Raw genomic sequence first — 13,312 nt, 5'->3', positions numbered from 1 at the left:
GACGGTCCTGGATTACAAGCAGCACTTGACCATTTAAATCACTACAACAACCAGATTTAACCAGCTGGGCCATATTCTCTTAGGCAATGCCTGTTGACCTCCTCAGTCACAGCTGCTCAGATGAAATTCTCATTAGACAACTTATTTTCAGGAGCCAAAGGACTCTGATTAAATATATCTATTGAGACATGATAAAGTCTTCCAGTGTATATTTCTTTTCCAGTGTTATGAGGTACAACACAGATCACAAGGAGTATATACAAGCTTGCCAGACACCTAATATCTGAGTGTATAGCACAAAGTATTTAAGTCTTTGACCTCAACAACCTGTATTTCTCAAATTCAGATGACAGAGATGGAGCAGTTACTATGCAACAATATTAAAAGAGACTTTTTGCTGTGCTGGTGTGGGGATTAGATCTGATGACTGGAATTCTCGAGTTCTTTCCTCCACGTTTAACTGTACAATTAACTTGACATATGACTGCATGTTAGCCCAAATCCCACAGCTACATCAGTGTCAAGGAGGTCATCCCTATAAATGAGGCTAACATGAACTATTACACTCTTTTAGAGGAGATATGCAGGACTTAAAGCCCCACACCACAGTATACTGTAAAAACATATATTTTCCCCACTTCATTCCTTACACCAATTATATTATTTTCTCTATATCTTAAAAAATCAGGTACTTTTCCATTTAGGTGATTTGTGACAGGGCAAGACTAAGTACACAAAGAGCTCCTCAATTGCACTGGTGACATACCATGTTAAGAAAAGAACTTCATGGAAACATGTTTTAAAGAATGGATGTTAAAGAGCATCATTTATGGCACGTGTGTGATCAGGCTACTAATTAGGTGGTTCAAAAGGCACTGTAAAATGACAAAACAATTTCATAATCTCAGACCTCATTTCTCCAACTGACTGCACAGAGCTAAAACAAAGTTCAATGTTAAAACAGAAATTATTTTTATTAAACAAGTATGGAGAATACTTCTAATTCAGAGAAACCTCTGAATACTGAATTAGGTATTCAAATATGCTCTAGGAATTGTGATATTCCTGGCCTACCCTACATAGAAGTTTAGAAACATTTAACTTCCTAAGTACAAGACCCTGTAGAATTTCCAATCTTTCTATTAATTATTTTTCTGCATTAGTTTATATGGTACCAGTCAGATATTTATTAAACAAAAGTAACATTTTTCCTCTAGAAAATAGTGGATGAATGGAAAAGAACTTAATGCAGAACCACAAAATCATCACAGAACAGCCTGGGTTGGAAGAGATCTGAAAGATCACCTAATTCCAGCCCCACTCCTGTAGGCAGAGACATTTTTCATGAGACCAGGTTGCTCAGAGCTCCATCCAAACTGACTTTAAACACTTGCAGGGAGGGGTGTCCACAACTTCTCTGGGCAACCTGTGCCAGAGCCTCACCACCCTCACAGCAACGATTTGTCTCCTAATATCTAATCTAAACCTAACCTAAACACAAAGATACAGTCCAATACCTTTGAACTTACAGGCAGACTTTAGAATAACTTTCCATTATAATGTGGTCCATAAAAGGCAGGATTGTTTTATAGATCAAAAATGACCTTTATTTCAGCTGATGAGAACACATAGTGTGGAAGGCTCTGACTCAGAGAGAGGGATCTCTCTGCTCTGCACTCTTTAAACCACCAGTGTATACTAATACAGGAGAAATGCGGAAAATTCTTGAGAACCCATACAAAAATAAGCTGTGAAATGCTTGAATCGCTACAGATAGATACCATGTTTAAACTTTTTGATGCACATTTTTATTAGCACACCATCCAGTACACTCCTGGAAAAGGCTTAGCTGTGGTGTCAATATAATCAACAGCAACTTGAGCACACCCGCAGCAAAGTACGAGCCAAGACCTTTGATTAGCATGGGGTGTCGAACGACTGCTACTGACTGCAGAAAACAACTTTGCCAAAGTAATATTTAAAATAGTTTTCCTAGCCTAACCACCAAATCTAAGAAAGCAATTTTTAAAAGAGTGATCTTTACAGCTGAAAACAGACAGATGGTAGTAAAGAATCTGGGACATTCTCTCTTTAGAGATGTTTCACCAGCTTCAGAAAGGACACCTATAGAACACATTGGCATTTAACAATTATGCCAAGAAATTTGGAAGCCTATTTCCATCACTACATGATTTTATCCCATATTTAAACATATTGTATCAGCTTCAATTTTAATTGAAATCTGCACTGCTACACGAGGCCAAGGGAATTTAAGGTGTAGTCTTTGAAGTGCACTGTGACCATACCATGAAACCAAGGAGTCAAAATAATTCTGAACTCATTCATATTTCAAAGAAAAAAAAAAAGAATCACAAAGTTCTACTGCCTTTTGGCTCTGCTACATTATAAATATTCTTCCTGGGTTATTTTTAATGCCACAAAACAGAACTGGTAAAATATCTAAGAGAATCCACACAGATGCCTCCACACCTGTTTTTCTATTTCAGAGCCTCCTGCTCTCACAACCTCCCTGATTCAAACTCATGTACGAGCTCATAGACTAAAAGGTATTGTTGCAGAACCAAGTGAGATTTCATTCTACTTACCAAGGAGAGAAATTTTCATGGTGGGCCCTGACTGTGTGCACACATACACTGATAAATTCACTCTCCAAATCTGTTTGTTTCCTACCATGGCCAAAACCTTCACAAAATCAGTGGAAGTATCTGAATAAGGACTGGCTACATAAACTGCCTTAGAACTCAAAGATTTGTCCTCATTTTTACCTCTGTTTTAATACTTGTAACAATATCTGAAGAGACTGTTTAAAAAAATTTTCTTCTTCTGTAATTCTAGCTATATAGGTCAGAACTATGTACTTGTACACTTAAAACTGTTTCCCATTCTCCTAGTTACAGATGCTGGGTTATTAAAATGGTGAAAGATGAGATTTTCTAAGGCAAAACAAACCAGCTCGTGTTTTATTCATTCCTATTGTTAAAAATAAACATTTATCTTCTAAGAGGAAGAGAACAAATGCAACTCAAGAATATCCCTCACAACTCCACAGCCGGCTAAGAATTCATCATAACCTTTCAAGTAAGAGTTGAGTTTTCACCAAATCCAACATTCTTGCTTTGACTCACAACCAAGACAATTCTAAAAGTTTTTAAAAACTGGCATTTTGTCTAAAATCCCTAATGGATCTCAAACTACCATTGCCATGGAAACCTGTGAATAACTTTATCCTAGCCTCTGCCAATTACGCAGTTTTATGGCCCTCAATACCCAACACATCCTTTGCACCGTAAAAATTATGGGATTGGAGGGGTGAGGAAATTGCATCAGTCTTATCCAGAGCATACCTTCTTGCTCAGTCCTGGTCATTTCTTCTAGTTTCTTCTGCTTCAGTGTGTCCACCACATCTGCTAGGCTTCCCTTGCGGCGCTCCGGCGTTCCAAAATTAACACTGGTCATTAGCTCACTGCGGTCGCGACCTCCTTCGTCGGGCTTGTTTGGTGAGGTAGAGGTATTTCGGAAGGAATATAGGGAACATAACTTATTACTCTCTGACTCCTGCAAAGAAACAAAACAGTGTCAGAACGTGGGCTCTTCTCTCATAGCAAAAGGATTTCAGACAGGTAAAAGCTAAGAGTATTATTTGTAATGTTAACAAGGCTACATATCTCCTTTCAGTTTATAAATTGGGCATCATGATTTGAATTTCTTCTTTTCAGTGATTTACACGGGCACTTTAGTCCTCAAGTCCAGTTGTCTCCATGCTAACACTCATGCTTCATGCCTGAGATAATCTTTATCAAGCATTTCCCTGGTCAGGAACAAGTCACTTCAATACTTTTTAACAATAAATGTATTAAGCTTTTACAGTACTCTTTAGTTCCTGAAATCAGGACAATATATGTAGCACTAAGGAAGAAAGTACAGGCAAGGACAAATTATTCCTGGATAAATCCTCAGCTAATGGAAAACAGCATAACTTTAAAACTAGAGAAAGTGTTAGGCCAACAATGACCGAGGAGGAAGGAATCTACTTCACAGTTAAATAAGGTTAATGGTATGTGTGTATTCATGTACATTCACTGCTCTTTAAATTAAGTTTAAATTTTTCTTAAAGAATGAAGGTTATAATGCTTCTAATAAACAAAAGGAGATCTTCTTTTCAGGCAAACATAGGCAAGAATGAGCAAGGAAATGAAGTTATGGCAAAACAAGTTGTGTACCAAGACCACATGTATCAGGTGTTATACAGTCAAAAACACAGAAGTAAAAAGGGTTCATCTCCTTTGTCAACAGATAATGCTTATTTATACAAAAAAAAAAAAAAAAAAAAAAAAAAAAAGCATCAAAAAGCAATGAGTAATGGCAGTTCTCCTCAATTTTGTGATATCACCCAACAGTGAACCCCTTCCTGAACTTCTCTGGCTCAGACTTGTCATTCTCCCAGTCATACTTGCAACATTCACCGCATCTCTGCTTTCACAATTTCAGCTAAAAAGAGAAGTTGTTCTCGGATTTGTCCTCAAAAACTGAACCACAAAAATTTCTCACACACTTCACTTTCCAAAATTACTCTTCTATTTCAATTTTTAATAATGCCAGGCTAGAAGTGTTAAAGATTTTGGGAAAAAAAACTACTGATTTTTTTGTTTCTTTATGGTATGCCTAGAAACGTTAATGCGCATATTAAGTTCCATGAAAAATACTTTGTTTAAAATTTAAGAGCAATTAGTGTGGCAATACATTTCAATAATAAAGGGCTAATTAATAATCTTGTCAAAAAACATTCTTGCAATGCAGAATAATATTCCTGCTACTTTATGAGCTGAAAAGACCCATCTTCAGAGCACTGAAGAAACTTGTGTCGTGGAGAAAGACTCGAAAACATTAACCATCAGCAACAGCACAAGACACAAATCTTTGCTCCAGTCTGGAACAGATTAAGAAGTAGCTGTGCAATGTAACAGGAGGAGCAAGAGCAACAATGAGCCAGCCGGGTGACTCGGGGCTGGGGACTGTGCAGGAGGAGGTGGTGACAGATCCTCTTCAAGCACATCAGTCTGTGATCAGCACAGCACTGGAGAGGGAGGCAGCCTTTGCTAGGGATGTTGCAAATGTATTTATTCACTAAGACAGGAAATTAGAAGACTCTATATCTCATCCCACTGGTAGCAGCACCTCATCAACGCAGTAGGAGCGACAGAGGTTTTGCAGGCGCAAATAGAAAGAGAGGTGACACTGAATAAAAATTTTATCCTCGTATTTTCAACAAATAGACATTAACAAATTTTTCACTCCATCAATTTGTATTCACTGAATTCAAATATCACAGACAACAGTATCTTAGACCAGGTACAGAGAGGAACTTATTTATCTGCCTTGAAAATCGAAAGTTTTGATATATTTAACCCTTTCTAACAAAAACTACTTTGTATTTTTCTTAAAACTTTGTGTTACAATGGAGATGAAAAGCACATCTTTAATATTTTTCAGATGTAAAGCCTGAATTTCTATAACCCCTTTCCTCAATGAAATAATACATACTTCTCCACTTTTGTCTTTAAGGGCAGAACAAGAGCAACTTACTAATTTTAAAGGCGTTTTTTCTCAAGAGAGCAACATCTTCCCACAGTACATGAAGCACATCCATCAGGCTCAATGCAGGGGTTTTCATGCTCTCAGCAAGGAACACTAAATCTATTGTTTAGGCCGGAAACGAGAAGATAAGGCAAATCTATGGAGTAAGTAGGAATAATGGAATGTTCTTCCTCCTGATAACCTCTGCTGTTCCTCGTCTGGATGCATAGATGGTCCAGCACAATGTTCCTTTGCTCTAGTGAAATACTCCCCTAGTCCTGCCTCATCAGCCAGCACATTCACCCTCCTTTTCCTTGCCCAAAAGACTGCAGTATCCACAGTGGAGATAAGACAAGTTTAAACTTTACAAAAACTATGCAGATTTATGGAAGAGATGCAGAAGGACCTCAAGTATGAGGTTTGTCCAATTAATAAATTATTTTATCTTGCCACTTTTGTGGATAATTAAAATGTAAAAGAAAAATAAAACAGAAAATGCATTTGTAATATTTCTGGTTCTGTTTAGGCCTACAGCAGGTTTTACTGACCTCACATAAATGCCTAACTAGACAGATCAAACAGATCAAAACACAAGGGGACAAGAAAAGTATTCCTGTTATTTTTTTCTCTAGAAAGTTGACTCAACTGTATTTGAAGGGAAGTTGCTACAGCAGCATTCAGCTTGTTGAAAATGAAGTAAATGTTGGTGCAAATTTATGAAGGATTTTCATTTTCATGATGGACCTTACAACCTTTTGCAGACCACTTGTTGTGGCATGTCAGGCTTGTCCCAGCATCTCACCCACTGCAAGACTGAAAGTGAAACAGTCACATACATCAGATGCTGGCTATCAAAAATTAATAAGCATTGAAATTCACAAGCAGCACACAGAGACCCTCCGAAACCATCCAGGTATCCTCTGGAAAGTCTAGGGGATCGTGTGTGTTGTCTGAAACAAGAGGTATATCACCTCTGCAAATTGTTGGTTGGTCCTCTTGCTCTAATCCATGAAACACTTTTCCTAGAAAGTCTGGAGTTCAGATAGAAAAGAACAACCATGCTTCCCAAATTAGAACAAGCCCATGAATTCATGGTTAGGAAAGGAGAACCTGGTCCTTTTGAATATGAATATGGAACAATTCAATAAAGACACATCTCTTATCCTTAGTAAGGCTTTCCTCTTTGCCTGTGTCAGATAAAAATACTTTAAGTTGCAAAGATATTTAATTGCAGAGATGACTAAGTCAGAAAATCTTACTTCTCAACACCTGAAGAGAGAAACTCAGTCTTGAACAGTAAGCAGTTTCAGCTGCTTACTATTCAGCAGGGGAAAAATTGAGTCTATTTTTGAAATGTTGGGGTTTCATATCAAGGTAAATAAATGGCACTTTTCCTAAATTTTCTTGCCAGCTCATTAGCACAGACCAAATTTCATTACTGACCATTCAACCCACTGTGGTTAGTGTTCTGACAAAATTCTATTATTATAACAGCTAATATATCTTTATATAGACACTAAAGCTTAAGGATTAAGTTCCAACGTGTACAAAATGGAGAAAAATAAATGCACAAAAGACAGAAAACTCAAAAGTAGGAAAGCAAGACCACTAAAATACTATGGATGACTCATTCAGGGACAGATAGTTCCTGCATGAAATCATACTTTACTTTTACTAAAACCTCCACCTTTCTCATATGTCAATTGGAAAACAACATGAAGAGTTCCAGCACAACATGGGAAAAGCTGTCCTAGGTCTATCCTTGGCCTTTTTCATGTTAGTGGGACAGTTTACTTTAACCAACCTCACATTTTCTTGGAATATATGTGGTCCAACAACAGGTTTCTTAGTCTTATCAGCTTTCCAGGCTGCCTGATGTAAACAAGTGACCTGTTAGCCATTTCCTTCAGAGTTGCTGTGAATGGCCCAAGCACAGCTTTGGTAATGGCAGGAACAAATCTGAATAATTATAAACAACTTGGTAACAATAAAGATGAGCACTCTGTGACTACACACATGGTATTTTCTTCACACACCACAATAATTCCTTCAAAACTTTTACACTAAGATAATATGTGAAGATAGTTCAGTAGGCCTCTTACCCTGAGAAAACTATTTTTTAGCAAGTACATTCACTAAATTTCCCAAGTTACTGTACTGGTTGCTGTACAAAGAAAGGAAAATCCTTACAGTTTCTTAGATGGTTCTACTGAAAAGGGATTGAGCAAATAATAATAATTTCCTTGTTAGTGTAAAAAAATATTTTCTTGTGTATTTAGATTCTGTTTAAGTGACAAAAATAAAGGCATTGATAGCTGACCCAGTATTTTTCACATTGAGAAGCTAATATTTATAGCAATACCTGCAAGCTGGACCATGAGCCAACTTGGTCAGCTTTTAAGAGGTCTTTTCACTTCCAGAATAGAGCAAACAGGCACAAAGTTGCAGTTCTGTTGGTGAAAGATTACAGGCTAAAAAAAAAAATTCAGTAATCTTGCTCCTTCCTCCTCCTTCCAGATAGTCAAAGTACAAAAAGTGAGGGGACGTATTTGGGGGTTGAGATGCAACATCCCAGTTTGGAGACACCACAGTCACAGGTGGGCATCTGGCTTGGGGCAGAGCTCTGTTTGGGATCCTCCTAAGGGTTAAGGACAGACCAACAGCCTGGTGAGCTGGATTCTCCTGTCAGGAGTCTAAACTGGGGGGAAGTACACAGAGCTGCAGATTTTAATGGCAGTATTTATATTTCACATAGGAAGGATGGATCCTCTGGAGCTCTCTGAAGGTGAGAAAAGAGGAAACCTTGCAAAATGAAAACTGAGGGCTGCATGAAATCAGGGTCACAGTGTTAGTTAGCAATTTAATAATAACTGTGATCAACTTTGATTGAAAGTTGACGACTGCAATCCCACTTAATAGCCAGAGAGAAAACTGTTTCTGTAAGAGTTCAACTGAAATCACAGGATGAATGGCCAAGAAGGAGAAAGCAAATATTACTAACATAAAATGTGTTAGCTGAATTGCTTATTTCCATGTGGATGAGGCTTTTCTGTTATAAAGGGATATTTATCTGTCTCTGCATTGAATGGGACACATGTAAACACCCCAGGAAAGTTGGATATCCAGAGTGGTTTTGATTCCAAGTACTAGAGGCATGCTGGCACTTGGAACTAGTCTGGAGTTAACATATAATGAAAGCAAATGTTTACAAAATCATTTCCAATCACTACATTAAATATGGTTTCCCATTTTGAGGAATTTAATTAAATAGAATTAAAATAAATTAAAAATCTAAGTGATCATTTCCAATTCTCATCTGATTAAGAAAAAAACACAAAAGTTTTATTAAGAAAGATTTATTTAAATCCAAGGCTTGAGAATGACTGCTATGAGCTATTGAGAGAACATCATTTGTTAAGTCTCAGCAAATTATGCTAGTGGGAGGGCAAATGGCAAGTAATGGAATAAAGCTTTGAGTCTTTAACTCAGCATTTGCTCTGATAAAACTTATACTGATTTCACTGCCAAAGTATAGGCTGAATACAATCTATAAAGGGTTTGTATTTCATCTTTTATACACATCCAAAAACCTCAAGAAGAAACAACATAACAGTATGCTCTAAGTCAAGAAATAATATGCTAAATTGAGAGCTAAAAAGAAATTTAGAAAGAAAATAACTTTAGATCAAAGGTTTAAAAATGAGATGCCATAATAATCAGGCATGCATAATCCAAGTATGGCCTTATGAAGAGGCCACTGCAAAACAAGCTGTTTGGAAGGGATGGGCAGGGACTTTTTGTCTCATGCAAAATATGACACAATTGCAGCAAGCCCTTTCTACTCAAATGTTGGAGCAAACCAGATAAACCAGCTTCGGGTATATAGATTTCAGAATGTTACAATTTTTCAGCTTTGTGATTCAAACCTTTTTCTGTACAAATGAGCAGCATTTTCAAACTCACTGACAGGAACTTTGCTCCACTCCACAGTAGAAAATCACCTCAAAATTTGGAAATACAACAACAAATCACTTCTATATGGCAATCAACTCACCCACAAATGATACTCAAACTCATGTGCTTTTGTAAGAATTAGATGCTAAGGATTTCCTTAATTATCCAAATACCATATGTCCTAACTCCCAGTGTTTATGTTTGGTAATAAATCACAACAATATTGAGACTTTATGCCCTGCACTTTGGTTAAATGCTCTTATTAAGGAAAAAGTAATGGACAGCCATTTACAAAATGATTATTTAGACTTACATTTTCATCTAAACTGAAACTGGAGAAGCATTGTGATCAGTCCCAGCTGATCAGCACTGTTTACCTCTTGGGTAAATAAAGACACATATTTTGTGATGCATGCTTGTCAGAAGCTGCCAAATAAAACAAGGATTGTGTGGCTTGGATATTCCAGACCACTTTGTATATATCCAACTTCCCCCTGTTAGGTCATCTTAATTGTCCAACTTATAAGTAAGTCCATTGTAAATATAAAATCAAATTTGTCTTTATGTTTTTTAGCAATATCGAATGCAGATGAAAATCCTCCTCTGTGTACAGTTACATGACATGTATTACATGCTTTATGTCCTCCTTTTAGCATTTGCAGAGGAAAGCATGCAGGAAACCAGACTGCTACATAGAGTACTTGTATTTCTTTAAGGTAAACACTGATGAAACATTTGGAAGATTGAAATAAAAGCAAGAAATTTATGAGACATAAAGGTATCACATAAAATTGCTGTGAATTACAATAACATTGGCTGAATCCCAGAACAGATAATCCTTATAAACATGCAGGAATGTTGTAAACTGTATATGAATGTCAGTGATACAGTACATTAGGAGATTCATATTACACTTGGTGCTGTGTAAGTCTCAGTCCCTGGGTTTTTCATGGCCTCAAAGATTAAAATAAATATATGTAGTATCTTTCCTTCCTCCATGAAGATATTTTATGTACACAGTTTTATTATGCTGAACAAAGATACCAAAGTCTGTTTTTTCTTGAGCTGTCAAAGTACAAAAGAAATGCAAAAAGTCCTTGCACAGATGTAGTAAAGTGCTGGATTTTATCTTTTGGCAGGTGCTCAATATGCAGCCCACATAATCACATGTTAATGACTGGAGTGTGTTAATCAGCATGCATACCTGATTCCTTCTTGCCCAAGGAAAAAAAAAATTAACAATTTAGAACGTGTTAATGCTTCTACTTTTGAAAAAATTCATGTCAATATACAGAAGTGAATTAAAAAGTTTTTAGAAATTGCTTCATAAAAGCAGGAAATGTTAAAATAGGAGAAAGGAATAAAATTACTACAGATTTAGATGAACATAAACCACAAGCCTTTAGTGAAGAACTCAGGTGATGATTAATTCTGTTTAACCACAGTTCACTCTAGAATATAGGGAAAGGTTTAAAATAGACCATGCATTTGGAAAAGAAAAATTATACAGCGTCAAAATGAAAATAAAACAAATATAACAGGCATGCCAACAAGAACAATTATTTGATTCTTCTTCAAATAAAGTTCAATTTTGTATTTCACCACCTCCATTAAATACATTATCCTGCACACTGCTAGGGAATTGTTTTATTGTTTTTAATGTGAAATGTTAACATCTTTTTATGCTAAATCTAGTAAAACTAAGTGCTAGATATTTCAAACATTTAGACATGTGCTTAACATTATAGTTGTTGGTAGTCCTAATAAAGTAAAGTTAAGCACATACCTGAATGCCTTCTGAATTGAAACAACATGCTTGAAAAATAATTAATTTTATCTTTTCTGCAATATATTTCTCATAGATGTTTGTTGTATGGAAATATAAAATATCACATCCTCGGCTTTTTCATGTCCTTTAATTTCAGCCAAAACTTTGTACCCATGCAATTATATATGTAGGTATTTATCTCTTTAGTTAGATAAAAATTCTAATGCACTACCTGGCATGCAGCAATAATATCACAAGCAGAGTAGAATTGCTTTCGATGATCACAAAACTCAGATTTGTACATGTAAATAACAGCTGCATGAGCAATTTAGCAGAAACAGAATTGCCAGATTTTAGGGCATTTATGTTTGATGCATTTTATATGTTCATACTCAGCCCATAAAGGAAACAAAAATAAAATTTCAAAACATGTAATTGTATCTATAACTTTCAAGAATTTGAAGCCATGAATTTATATAACAACAAATTCACAGTGTTTAGCATGTGTAAATGTTTTTCAATGATCTTCACTAAACACCTGAGTTTATTTTCCTTAAAGGGAAGAACCTTCAGCATGAGAAGTTAATAACATGGAGCAGGAGGTGGGGGGAGCAACAGGATTGTGCCTGTTTTATATAGAGACAGAGCACCAAAATATTGAGACCTTTAGGATATCACCTATTTCTGTCTTTCTGAAGACAGTAGCTTTGCTAAAGCTATATGAATAAAATCTGATACTTGGTGATTTAAAATTATTTTAGAGGAACAAATACATCTGGTATGAAAAGATCCTCAATTTGTCTGCTGCATATATAAATCTGCTCTCAGTATTGCTGAGATGTACATGCAGCCAGAGTGGAAAGGTAGGAAGCCTTGGCAAGAAGTCAACAAAAGATAGAGTCTTGACGTAATTATGAACTATATGTCAGTGCTGCCATTTGAGATAAAATCCAACGAGATATAATTAGTTTCTAAATCCAGGGAGTTTCTGAATGATGTTACAAAATGTATAGGGAAACACAGCATATATTTGGAGACAATTAATTTTATTTGTGTGTGTGTCTGTGTTTGGTTTCCCTTGGTCCCAGGTATGTAACACCCATCGTTTAGACTGGACTTGCTGCAGGGGTTCCCTGTGAGAATCCAAATAACAGCAGAGTAAAAGGGATGTGCCTGCCCTCATTCAGTGCATGCACACCCTGTCTCACTGACACACACTGCCAGCTGGGGTTGTGAGGGGGGGAAACAGCAGTGGGAAAAGAAAAGGGTGCAGTGATCATCACAATGACACACGGCCATCTACAAGTGATGGCCACGGTGCCCATGAGTTCCTCACAACCCCTGTGTGTTACACAGGATTGGGATGGGGAGAGAACTTTCCTCTCTGTGGGCTTTTTGCTGTTGGGAACAGATGAGAAATTGTGTATTTTGGAGAAAGGATCCAGATTTCTTTAGATTAAAGCTACTAAAATTTATTTTTCATTAATTCCAAATCCAGCCTTAATAGTATGGGAATACACCACCCAATTCCTCAAAGAAGATAGTCATTTCTCCAACTAAATTTGCACTTTCTTGTTGGTCCTGCTTTCTCCTGATACTTCAGAGCAAAAATTTTTTTACAATCTTTGTAATTTACCTCATGGGCTGTGTGGGACTCTGTATGAGGATGGGGGCTATTCCTGGTTATCCAGTGAACAAACACATCTTAATATTTTCCATTTCTTTACGTACTGACCAATAAATATATTACTGGGATACAACAATTCAATTACTATTAAATTTAGCAAAATTAAGTATTTTTGGCCTTTCCCACTCATCTGTTGCCTTAACAGAGATAGATTTTGGATGCAATTTAAAAATTTGCTTATTTTCTTGCCTGCTTCTCACTGGACAAAGCACCACTTTTCCCTTTTCCCTACACTTACCACAACAAATAGATACTGCCTTAGCCTGAAATAGATTTTATTTTTTAGTAGGGCTACCAATCAGCAGTAA

General features: G+C 36.6%; 1 protein-coding gene across 11 annotated transcripts in view; it reads right to left on the bottom strand.

The window, feature by feature from the left end:
• SOX6 (SRY-box transcription factor 6) overlaps window positions 1–13,312 on the bottom strand; it is a 369,092-nt gene that overhangs the window by 210,887 nt on the left and 144,893 nt on the right. For all 11 annotated transcript variants that reach the window (XM_079307926.1, XM_079307922.1, XM_079307919.1 and 8 more), the window contains one exon: window positions 3,366–3,576. In XM_079307926.1, the coding sequence (XP_079164052.1) occupies window positions 3,366–3,576 (211 nt within the window). The remainder of the gene's footprint in view (window positions 1–3,365; window positions 3,577–13,312) is intronic.

The sequence above is a fragment of the Erithacus rubecula genome (assembly GCF_903797595.1).
Source record: "Erithacus rubecula genome assembly, chromosome: 6".
NCBI lineage: Eukaryota > Metazoa > Chordata > Aves > Passeriformes > Muscicapidae > Erithacus > Erithacus rubecula.
Note: the sequence above shows the minus strand (reverse complement) of the source record. Positions and strands in the feature narration are given on the sequence as shown.